The following is a 12796-nucleotide window of genomic DNA, read 5'->3' as shown; positions in this document are numbered from 1 at the left end:
GGTTATTGGGGGGGGTAGGTGGAAATGTGGAGTTGAGGCCACAATTAGATCAGCCAGATCTTATAGAATGGCAAAGGCCAATGGCCTATTCCTGCTCCTAATTCAAATGTTCGTATTGGCCAGCACAAACGAGGAGAACTCCATTACTCTTCCTCAAAATAGTGCCACAGGATCTTTTACATCCAGAGAGGATCGATGGGACCTTCAGTTAGCATGCCACCCATGGTTTTTAAACCCATAATTTTTTTTAACAAGTCTCTAAGACAACTAAAAAAAAAAGTGGTCACCAGGTAAACAATGTCCGAGACTGAGGCAAATACATAAAAACGTTGCTGAGTTATGAGTTATAACCAAGTACAAAACAAATTTACACTTGTGACAGTCAGAAACGAACTCAATTATATATGGGTTATGTTTTATTCTATTTACAGACATTAGCTATAAATATAATACATCATTTCTTGAAAAGACATTTGTGTTCATTTTAAGTCTGTCGATATATTAAATAACACATTAAATTTGCAAAGTTCCATCATAATGTAGCTAGCTGGGTCCAACTCAGATAACACCCTGTGGTTGTGAAATAAACTTGTAACTGAATTAAACCAAACCAAAAGACAAATCAAACAGGTATGCTTCATTATTCAGCCTTTTCTTTTAAACCTGAGATATATTGAGGGAGACGAATCAGTGTGTAAAAAAAGGGCATAGGTAAAGCAACGTTTAGTTTTACATCTCAGAGGTTGAACGTAAAAGATTTCCTTTCGAACAGTTAGCGATGAGGAGCTAGCTCATGCAATCAATGCACTTTTCCCACAAACTACACAGTTAGTGATCATGGTCTTTTGATTTAGTAACCAGGAAATGGAGGCTGAAGAAAGAAAAAGCCAAAATTATGACTGACATCCTTTCAGATGACTGCAGATACTCAAACAATGTGCTGGAAAAGATAACAGTTTTAAACTGCATTACAAACAGCTGGCCCAACCTGCACATCTATATTCAAATGTTTGCATTAAAAAAGGTATAATTATAAGCAGAGATGAATGATAAATATATTCAAAAATCATCTTACATATGCACATCCAAGTTCAGAGTGCCTTTTATTTTGAAGGACAAAATAATTTTAGGTCTGGTTGAAGTTCTCATTTCCTCTCCCTCCCCCCCCTCCCAGCCCCACCCATCCCCACCCCCATTTGTTCTGTACAAGTGTGTGATATTAGTTCTGTATTTGTTGTGGGTACAGGGTACAAATGCAGGAAATTTCAACAATAGCTACAAAAAGAAAGCGATCAGTATTTTTGATTCCTTCTGAGATTCAGAGTGTGTGCCGCCGCGCTGCCAGTTCCTCAGATACTGTTGATAATTATCAGGGCCGGTGTGGAGTTCTGCTGGCTGGTTTCACACTGCACACGCTGGTCGGCAAGTTTGGCGAAGACTCTGGGCGTCCCAAGATTATAGACACCAGCGTGAACAAAACAAGCCCTCAGCGGAACTGTGCAAACCTCCTGCCCCTTCAGTTGAATTTTGTACTGAGTCTGTCCAAGCCAGGTGAACGAACCATGGACCTCCAACATCTCTGGGCTGGGGAAAAAGCAAACATTCACAGATCAGCCACAATCTCACCGAACGGCAGAAGAGGCTCTCAAAGATAAATGATTACGCCTGTTTGTAAACTCATTAAAACAAAGGAAAAACAGCATTGGAAAAACAAGGGGTGTGAGGGAGGGGACGTAAGTAGGACTAAGGCAAATAATATGCCACATGTAATACAAAATGGAAGGCATAACTGGGACCTGCACAGGTTCCCACAGCAACATCTTTTATCTGGAGTCAGGGAGTGGAGTTAAAGATGTTATTCAATGTGAGAACAAGTTTAGCCAGGAGGAGGAAGGTGATGGTAGATGGGGGACTGGTTGGGCCTCTGTTCATAGAAGAAATGGAGAGCTCTCCCCCATCTGGCTGCAGGTGGAAGTATAGAAAGATCGAATGGTGAAAGAGAGATGGTTAAGGTCAGGAATCTGATGAAAGGACTTGAAATGTTAACTCTCGTTACTCTCTCAACACTGACCTGTTAAGCCTTTTTACTTTTGGACAAAAAGTGCTCTTGTATCTTTTGGAGCAACTTAATTTCAATTTTAAACATACGTTTAGATAACATACATTATGTATAAAGTCTAACGGTTCTATTTTGTGTAAAGTACATTGTTTCCAAGTGCAAAATAAATTCTCAGTGTTGGATGATTTTTATCCACCTATTAAGCCTGAAAAGAAAGTAAGTTAATTAACGCCGGAAGGACTGGGTGGTTTGGAAACAAGCCAACATGGTATCCATTTTTAATAAGGTAACATGCAGGCCCATTCGCCATGCAAGGATTGCCCGTGTGATAAACCTATAAACAACCAATATTGATTCAGAGAGGAAGATCCTGTCTGACCAAAGATGCTTGGAGTTTTCCTGAGGAAGCCAAATCCCAAATGGGCTTCCCTGCCATGGGAACGTTTTTGAAAAATACCCAATCATAGAGACTATTTAAGCTTCAGGAAATTCAGATTAAAAATAGGTGGGGGGCGCAAGAAATTAGCCCAGAAGGTACAAAGAGAAAAACAGATTTCTATTTCTATTGCACCTTTTACAACCTTAGCATGTTTCATAGCCAATAAACCCTTCAAGTATTGTCACAGTTGGTGGGTACTTGTTAGAGAAATTATGTGGAATGCCTCAAGGGGTTGCTCCGGGGAACTGATGCTGGGAACTTATTGTTTACAATAACCTGGACTCAGAAGCTCAAAGCAAATTTTCAGTCAGTACCATCTGATGCAGACCGAATCAGAAGAGGCGGCTTGTGAACAACAATTGAAGTTATGGCAAAATATCTAGTAATGGCTGATGGAATGAATGCAGACAAGTACTGCCTCAGAATAAACGGACATCAGGACTGCACAATAATGTAGAATTAGATGATGCTGAGAGAGAGATCGATCCAAGTATGCGACATTATCATGGAATTGACAACATGCAGTATATGTACTGACATCGCTGATGGAACGTGTACACACTCCTGATGAAATGCTAATATTGATAAATTGTTCATACTGTTCCACTGTAAATTATACAACTGTCAAATTAACACTCCTTGACCCTGCACCAAATCCTGTCATTTTAACTCTCCTTTCATCCTATCACAGACCTTCTCTTGTGTTCTTTCTCCCATCCTGCCCCCTTTCACTTGCTCAAAACCTACTACATTTCTAGAACAAAAACAAAAATGGAAAAACTCAGCAGGTCTGACAGCATCTGCGGAGAGGAACACAGTTAATGTTTCGAGTCCGTATGACTCTTATCAGAACTAAGGAAAAATAAAAATGAGGTGAAATATAAGCTGGTTGAGGGGGGTGGGACAGGTAGAGCTGGATAGAGGGCCAGTGATAGGTGGAGGCAAAGAAGAGATTGCCAAAGATGTTATAGACAAAAGGACAAAGGGGTGATATTAGCTAAGGAATGTGCCACTGGTGATGTTAAGGGTAGAAAGCAGGACGAGCAATTGACAGATGGCCCTGGTGGGGGTGGGGTGGGGTGAAGGGATCGAAGTAGGCTAAAAGGTGGAGATAAAACAATGGATGGAAATAATTTTTAAAATAATAGAAATAGGTGGGAAAAGAAAAATATATTAAAAAAATTATAAATTATTGGAAAAAGGGGATCGGAAAGGGAGTGAGGATGGAGGAGAGAGTTCATGATCTGAAGTTGTTGATGTTATGTCCAGAAGGCTGTAAAGTGCCTAGTCGGAAGATGAGGTGCTGTTCCTCCAGTTTGCGTTGAGCTTCACTGGAACATTGCAGCAGGCCAAGGACGGACATGTGGGCATGAGGGCAGGGTGGTGTGTTGAAATGGCAAGCGACAGGTCATGCTTGCGGACAGACCGAAGGTGTTCCGCAAAGCGGTCATCCAGTCCGCGCTTGGTCTCTCCAATGTAGAGGAGACCGCATTGGGAGCAGCGAATGTAGTAGATTAAATTAAGGGAAGTGCAAGGGAAGTGCTGCATTTCTAACTTCTTACTTCAAATGAAGGGTCATCGACCAGAAACATCAACTCTCCACAGATGCCGCCTGACCTGTCAGTATTTCCAGTATTTTGTTTTTATCATGGAGAAAGGTAGATTCAGAGCACTACTTCTAACTGAGACACAAGAGTAGACACAAGGATGAAGGTTCAAACAATTAAAAGGGCAAATTTAGGAAGCTCTTCACATTTAGCATGAGGCTTAGGACCACAAAGGGTAAACTCTAGAATAACTTAATAGCTGAAAGCTGTTGGATGCTTGTTTATAATAGATTGCTGCCCAAAACTGTAACTGATGAAGTATGGGAGAGCACATGTACAACTTCTGGTATATTTAATTACCAAACTCAGTGCTTCAGTGAATTTGTTTCTTTGTGTAATTGTGTAAAAAAATTTGAGGGTGGCTATTGAGGGGTGGATGGAAAGACCTGCAAGATTCTGATTAACGGAGTTCAGCTCGAACAGGGTGATACCTTCCATTATCTTGGGTCATGCATCACAGAAGATGCAGGCTCTACCGAAGAATTTCGGGCTAGACTTAACAAGGATCATGACATTGTGAGCTCACTTAAGAGTGTAAGATGCCACAGCATCTCCATTACAATAAAATTGATCTTCTGAAAGCCCTTGTGTGGTTGGCGATGATGTATGGCTGCGAGAGTTGGACCAACAAGAGGAGTGACGAGACTCGAATAAGAGCATTTGAAATGAAAGGACTCAGGCGGACATTACATGTTACGGACGGTCAAACGGACAAACGAGTAGGTGCTCGAGAAAGCTTGTGTTAAGGGGAACTTGTTTGAGGCAGTGATATCAAGGAAACTCAGATATTTTGGACACATGATGTGAACAGAAGGGGTGCATTTGGAAAAAGAAGTAAGGCAAGGAAAAACACCTGGAAAACATACACAAGACCGACCCAAGATGGTGTGGATGGATAATATCATGGTGGAAATTGGCCTCTCTATGGGACAGGCGGCGAGGGCAGCGAAGACTAGGCCAGTGGAGAAAGGTTGTTCATTGTGCAGCCAACCCTCTGAACAAGGACAGATGAAAGACAATTCCAGGTTATCACTTTTTAAAAAAAAATTATATAAAACTAAATTCAGGTACTCAAATTGCTGTGGTAGAATTCCAATTCACATTCTTGGGATTACTGGTCGAGTAAAATGACCGTCGAAAGTAATGCAAACATGAAGCATATATCAAAGTGGAACTTATTCTTGATTAGGTTCTCAACAGCAGTTTGAAAATGATATGGAAGTTTTAGAATCGACCTTACCTTGTGGCCTTGTGTCGCAGATCAATGATAATATCCACTTCAATTTGACAGCAATTGAAAAGAACAAGAGTAACGGGTACTAAACACAAACTGCGGAACAGAGAGAAAAAAAAATCACATTTAAAAGTTGTTAAACAGGTCCCCAGTGTGTTTAAAAATCAATATTGAGCATAAACATGGAACTTTTAACTCAACACGCAGCTCATATATAAAGGATTCTGATTAATAATGTTTCTAAACAGACCTGTCCTTGGTAGAAAGGCCACAAACACTAGTCAAAATATTTGTTTCCATTCTCTGAATGCAAGAATTACAGAATTGTGCATTAGTCGCTCAATTCACTAATCACATGCAATCAATTATATTATAAAAACATTCCTCAAGATACATCAAGGTCTAAATTAAGAATAGCTCCATTTTTTAAAAAACCTCCATTAACTTGCTTTTTCTAATTCTTTTGCTACAATTTGCCTTCCTGGGTTTAGTTTATAATTTATATTTTATAAACTGCAACTTGCTCCTTCTTTATCCAGCTTATCACTAGATAATAAACTGGGTTATTCTGAAGTTAAAATCGCATTTTTAGTGGCTAAAAAGCAAATGCCAACTTGTTCTTTCCAAGACTTTTCTGATAATGGAGTATAATAGAACTGATTATTGTGAAAAACAAAGTTCGGAGACTCCATCCACAAGAGGAATTAAAAAGATTAATAATTCCACCTGAAGTCTCAAACAAAAATGTACTTCAAATTTTGTTAAAGTTACACAAAATCAACAGTCTGTATTTGTATAGCGCCTTTATTGTAGAAAAACTTGAAGGTGCTTCACAGAATCATAATCAGACAAAATTCATTACCGAGCCAAAAGAGCAGGAAGGGTGATTAAAACCTTAGTCAGAGAGGTACATTAAAAGAGGGGTCTTGAAGGGGGAATAAAACGGAGAGACAAGAAGTTTTAGAGAAGAAATTCTAGGCTGCGTATCCAAGATGTCTGATGGCTCAGCTGCCAATGTTGGGAGTGAGCGAAGAGACTGAGAAATGCAGGACAGTATTTAGAACCATAGAAAAGTTACAGCACAGAAGGAGGCCATTCAGACCATCTTGTCCATGCCAGCCCGAGGACACCCAGGTGCCCTTTCTAATCCCACCTTCCTGCACCCGGCCCACAGCCCTGCAGCTTACAGCATGTTAGGTGCAGATCCAGGTACTTTTTAAAAGAGTTTACAGTTTCTGCCTCCACCACCAACTTGGGCAGCGAATTCCAGACACCCACTACCTTCTGCGTAAAAAAAGTTCTTCCTCATGTCCCCCCTACACCTTCTGCCACTTATCATGAATCTATGTCCCCTGGTTCTAGAATTCTCCAGCAAGGGAAACAATTTTATCCTGTCCACTCTATCTATTCCCCTCATAATTTTGTACACCTCAATCAAGTCACCTCTCAGCCTTCCTTGTTCTAAGGAAAATAACCCGAACCTATCCAATCTCTCCTCATAGCTACACTTTTCTAACCCTGGCAACATTCTTGTAAACCACTACAATTTGGAGCAACATTCTCAACCACTACAATGCAGAGATAGGGAGGAGCAAGGGCATGAAGGGATTTAAACATGATCGGAGGTGTTAGGGCAGGCCAATGTAAGGCAATGAGCACAAGAGTAAGAGCAGCACGTATCTGAATAAAATTGCTCTGGTCATCCCAGTGTTTAACTGGAGGAAATTATGGGACGCTTCATGTTGAAGTGATCTGACAGTATTGAGGGACAGGAGGGGTTAAAAGAGCTGAAGGGGAGGTCGAGCTGCGTATAGAAAACAGCTTTCATTATATTAAAGGCATTATATAAATGCAAGGTCCCAAGGCGCTTCACAGAGCATTATAAAACAAAGTATGACTCCGCGCCATAAGGAGATTGCTGGAAAATAAAAGTTTTTCTTTCCGTCTTGCACTATCGGGACACTAGTAAGAATACCCACAAGGGGAAAACAACAATTTATACTGTATGTGAAGAGAGTGCTGAGTGGTTGACAAGCGACATTGCCATGGAGAATGTACTATGTATTAGTTTGATGCTGACTGACAGTTAACCACCAAACATTGTTTGAAATTTAAACCAGGCAACTCGACCCTGAATGGTCAAGGCATTGCCCTGAGGAATGAGTCAGTGAATGGCTGCCACCTAGTCTTATCAGCAACCTTGTAAATAGGGCCCAAGCCATTTGCTCACCATGCAACTAGGGATGGGCAATAAATGCTGGCCCAGCCAGCGAGGCCCATACCCCGTGAATTAATTTTTAAAAAGCTTGATGCTGAAATAGGGCGCAAAGGCATCCTGCAGGATAATGGCTACCCTAATCAGATCATTTCACACTGTATATCGTGCAAACTAATGAACGGGCCTAAAGCCGTCACTTTCAGCCCTGAAAAGTGCCCAGGCTACCTCAGATTACCCTGGAAGGGTAAGGTATCTGAAAACTTTGGGCAACAGGTGAAGCTAGCTGTTTCACACTGCTACTATGTACTAGCAACACGAGTGGTATTCACTAACAGGATTCTGTCGCCAAGCCAAAAAGATGTTCTGCCTATCCCACAAATGAGTAATGTGGTTTATGAATTTCAGTGCCAGTGCGATGCTAGGTATGTAGGCCATACACCCCAAACACTGACAGATCGTATCAAACAGCACGTCCCTTCCACTGTTCGCAATGGGCAGGGTCTGTACCCATACCCAGCCAGCCCGTGCTTTCAAAACTCAAAACACAGTGTCCAACATTAGATGTGATTCCGCGATTGGACAACATTTGATAAATAATCCTCAACGTTCCAAGAATTACATTGCCAACCAGTTTAAGATAGCCAGTTGGGCTCACAGTGTGACACTTTTACAAGTACTGGAAGCTACATATATTAACACACAGGCCCTGTTCTTTGCAGACAAGGAATATGTACATACATTGCGTCCGTTTTCAGCTAAACAACATAAGTGACAGCCATTCCCTGACTCATCCCTCAGAGCAGTGCCTTGACCAATCAGGGTCAAGCTGCTTGGTTTAAATTTCAGAAAAATGCTTGGCAGTTAACTGTCAGTCACTGTCAATGGTGCATTTGCCATGGCAATGCCACTTGCCAACCAATCAGTATGCTCTTCACATACAGTATAAATTGCTATTCTTGCAAGTGTCCTGATGAGTGCAAGACGAAAAGCTTATACATGTTCCTTTTTTTCAGCAATATTCAAGTTCTGTTCTACCAAACAACAACAGGGGATATTAAATCGCATGACCAAAGGCTTGGTCAAAGGGGCATGTTTTAAGGAACATGTTACTGGAGGAAAGTAATGTAGAGGGGTGGAGAAATTTAGGAGAGCTCGAGACCTAGGAAACTGAAGGCACAACCGCCAACGATGGAGCAATTAAAATTAGGGATGCATAAGAGGTCAGAATCAGAGGAGCACAGATATCTCAGAGGGTTGGGGAGCTGGAGGAACTTGCCCTCATCTTTCTTAGTAAGGTCACCAAGAGCCAGCCTGTAGATGTGGTGGTGACCAAGGACATATCCGGGCAGGGTTGGGGGGGGGACTCCAGAGTAACAGTAGCAGTGGGGGGAGGAGGAGGTAGGCAAAGAACCCATTGCTGGAAAGAATCTAGCTGTGTATGAATAGGCAAGAGTGGAAGCAAGAACATTGGAGGAGGATGGTGCAAGTTCACTATGTCAAGAGATTCAACAGTCAAGAAGGAGAAGGATGGATGGTGCATGCTAGTCACAGTTACACAGGATATCAACGGTGATGGTGATTAAAGATATTTCAGCTCTGTGGCAATAGTGGAAACCTAAATGGATAGAATCAAACTGGAAAGATGGACATGGATTTGGCAAGGACAGAGAGGAGTACAACAAGATCTTTGGAGGCAGGGATGGAGTGTTAAGTGATATTTTGAAAGGGAAGGGAACACCACCCAAGGGGACGGAATCATCTGAATTGTCAACTATCATGGGAGCCAGGGAGAGAAGTTGTGTGGTCAGCAGTTTAAAAAAAGAATAGGGCGAGTTTCATGGACAAGATGGGATCAGTGAGATCATGACAAAACAGGGGAGAGATGTGGGCAGGTGAGAGCCTGTGAGAAGGTGTGCTTGGTGGGTAAATGGAGGGAGTTGGGAGAAGCAGCTGAACAGCTGGTAACAATCTTAGTGACAAAGTGTAGGCCCTTGAGTCTTGAATGTGTTCATGGTGTGGACAGGAGAGACAGCTTTAAACAGATGGCTGGTGTGGAAAGAAAGCCAGAAGTGAACTTTCCTCTCCTGGATGAGCGTGGCATAATGGGTGATTTTGGCAGATGGAGAAAAAAAAACAAGGAACGCATTATTCAAGAAACCAGCAAAATCATATCTCCATGCTGTGGTATGGGGGATGCTGTGAGAGGGGCAGCATTCCCTCAGTCTTATACTCCCAATCTGCTGTGTCACCTAGCATAGCACAATAGCTAATTCCCTTTTCCTTGTGGCATGGTTAGTTCCAGCCACGACAACTGCCAAATGTAATGTTAAAAGATAATTAACAAACCTCTTTTGATGAAATGGATGGTCATAGTATTCAGGGTAATGAAAGCTAATCTTAATAAGATGGGAAAGCTGTTCCATACTCGGTCTTGCAGGCAGCATTGGCTGTTCAGGTCGTATAAATTTCAACAGAACCATTTCCTGCGCTTCCTGGAAGGTGCGAGATAGGGAAAATAAAACAACTTTTATTTCTTACCAAATCTGAACATGAGCAATCATTACGCAAGGGTTGGAAAATTTCTGCAAGTCTCATAACTACATTAGAATAGGCGGGTGCTAGAAACAGTTACAGAATCATAGAATAGTTATAGCACAGGATCACACACACAGGCATTGCATTCCAGATTATAACCACTCACTGTGTAAAAATGTTTCTCATGTCACCAATTACCTCAAATCCGCTGGTTTTTGATCCATCCGAATGGGAAAATTTCTCCCTACCTACTGCGTCCAGACCCTTCATGATTTTGAACACCTTTAGCAAATTTCCCCTCAACCCTCTCTTCTCCAAGGGCAACAGCCCCAGCTTCTCCAATCTATCCATGCAACAGAAATTCTTCATTCCTGGAAACATTTTTGTAAAACTTTCCTGCACCCTATCTAATGCTCTCCTGAAGCAAGGTGCCAAGTGGGCATAATACTCCAGTTGAGGCTGAAGCAGTGTTTTATACAAGTTCATCCTAACTTCCTTGCTTTTGTACTGTACGTCCCCATTGATAAAAACCAAGATGCCATATGCTTTATTAATCACTTTCTCAACCTGTCCTGTCAGCTTCATAGGTTTGTATACACATAACACCAGGTTCCTCTGCTCCTGCACCCTTTTAGAATTATACTCTTCATGTTATATTGCCTCTCTGCATTCTTCCTTTTTTTTATTCATTCATGGGATGTGGGCTTCGCTGGCTGGGCCAGCATTTATTGCCCACCCCTAGTTGCCCTTGAGGTGGTGGTGAGCTGCCTTCTTGAACCGCTGTAGTCCATGTAGTGCAGGTACACCCATTGCGTTGTTAGGAAGGGAGTTCCAGGATTTTGACCCAGTGGTGTGAAGGAATGGCGATACATTTCCAAGTCAGGATGGTGAGTGACTTGCACTTCCAGGTGTTGGTGCTCCCATCTACCTGCTGCCCTTGTCCTTCTAGAAGGCAGTGGTCGTGGGTTTGGAAGGTGCTGTTGAAGGAGCCTTGGTGAATTTCTTGCAGTGCATCTTGTAGATGGTACACACTGCTGCTACTGTGCATCAGTGGTGGAGGGAGTGAATGTTTGTGGATCTGGTGCCAATCAAGCAGCTGCTTTGTCCTGGACGGTGTCAACCTTCGAGTGTTGTGAGAGCTGCACTCATCCAGGCAAATGGAGAGTATTCCATCACACTCCTGACTCGTGCCTTGTAGATGATGGACAGGATTTTGGGAGTCAGGAGGTGAGTTACTCATCGCAGGATTCCTAACCTTTGGCCTGCTCTTGTAGCCACAATATTTATATGGCTAGTCCAGTTCAGTTGCTGGTCAATGGTAATCCGCAGGATGTTGATAGTGGGAGATTCAGTGATGGTAATGCCACTGAAAGTCATGGGGCGATGGTTAGATACTCTTTTGTTGGATATGGTCATTGCCTGACACTTGTGTGGCGTGAATGTTACTTGCCACTTGTCAGCCCAAGCCTGGATATTATCCAGCTCTCGCTGCATTTGGACATGGACTGCTTCAGTATCTCAGGAGTCGCGAATGGTGCTAACACTGTGCAATTATCAGCAAACATCCCCACTTTTGACCTTATGATGGAAGGAAGATCATTGATGAAGCAGCTGAAGACGGTTGGGCCGAGGACACTACCCTGAGGAACGCCTGCAGTGATGTCCTGGAGCTGAGATGACTGACTTCCAACAACCACAGCCTTTGTGCTAGGTATGGCTCCAACCAGTGGAGAGTTTTCCCGATTCCCTTTGGCTCCAGTTTTGCTAGGGCTCCTTGATGCCAAGGGCAGTCACTCTCGTCTCACCTCAGGAGTTCAGCTCTTTTGTCCATATTTTAACCAAGGCTGTAATGAGGCCAGGGCCTGAGTGGCCCTGGCGGAACCCAAACTGGCGTCAGTAAACAGGTTATTGCTAAGTGCCGCTCAATAGCGCTATTAATGGCCTCTTCCATTACATTACTGATGAATGAGTGTAGACTGATGGGGTGGAAATTGGCTGGGTTAGGTTTGTCCTTGTGTGTGTACTGGACACAACCTGGCAATTTTCCACATAGCTGGGGAGATGCCAGTGTTGTAGTTGCACTGGAACAGCTTGGCTAGGGATGCAGCAAGTTCTGGAACACAAGTCTTCAGTACTATTGCCGGAATATTGCCAGGGCCCACAGACTTTGCACTATGCAGTGCCTTCAACCGTTTCTTGATATCACCGAGTGAATCAAATTGGGTGAATGCTGGCAGCTGCGATGCTGGGGACCTCCGGAGGAGGCCGAGATGGATCATCCATTCAGCACTTCTGGCTGAAGATTGCAGTAAGTGCTTCAGCTTCATCTTTTGCACCTATGTGCTGGGCTCCCCATCATGGAGGATGGGGATATTTGTGGAGCCTCCTCCTCCAATGAGTTGTTAAATTGTCCACCACCATTCAGAACTGTATGTGGCAGGACTACAGAGCTTAGGTCCGAACCGTTGGTTGTGGGATCGCTTAGCTCTATCACTTGCTGCTTACGCTGTTTGCGTTATAGCTTCACCAGGTTGACACCTCATTTTTAGGTATGCCTGGTGCTGCTCCTGGCATGCCCTCCTGCACTCTTCATTGAACCAGATTGATCCCCTGGCTTGTTAGTAATGATAGAGTGGGGGATATGCCAGGCCATGAGTTTACAGATTGTGTTCGAGTACAATTCTGCTGCTGATGGCCCAAAGCG

At 43.0% G+C, this 12796-nt stretch overlaps 1 protein-coding gene across 2 annotated transcripts in view; it reads right to left on the bottom strand.

The window, feature by feature from the left end:
- Window positions 1–394: 394 nt before the first annotated feature.
- trappc8 (trafficking protein particle complex subunit 8) overlaps window positions 395–12796 on the bottom strand; it is a 151809-nt gene continuing 139407 nt past the window's right edge. For both annotated transcript variants that reach the window (XM_078541129.1, XM_078541130.1), the window contains 3 exons: window positions 9904–10049; window positions 5346–5435; window positions 395–1584 (listed from right to left, as the gene is read on the bottom strand). In XM_078541129.1, coding sequence (XP_078397255.1) covers window positions 1350–1584; window positions 5346–5435; window positions 9904–10049 — 471 coding nt within the window. In that variant the 3' untranslated portion in view covers window positions 395–1349. The remainder of the gene's footprint in view (window positions 1585–5345; window positions 5436–9903; window positions 10050–12796) is intronic.

This window comes from Cetorhinus maximus, chromosome 4, assembly GCF_964194155.1.
Source record: "Cetorhinus maximus chromosome 4, sCetMax3.hap1.1, whole genome shotgun sequence".
NCBI classification, from domain to species: domain Eukaryota; kingdom Metazoa; phylum Chordata; class Chondrichthyes; order Lamniformes; family Cetorhinidae; genus Cetorhinus; species Cetorhinus maximus.
Note: the sequence above shows the minus strand (reverse complement) of the source record. Positions and strands in the feature narration are given on the sequence as shown.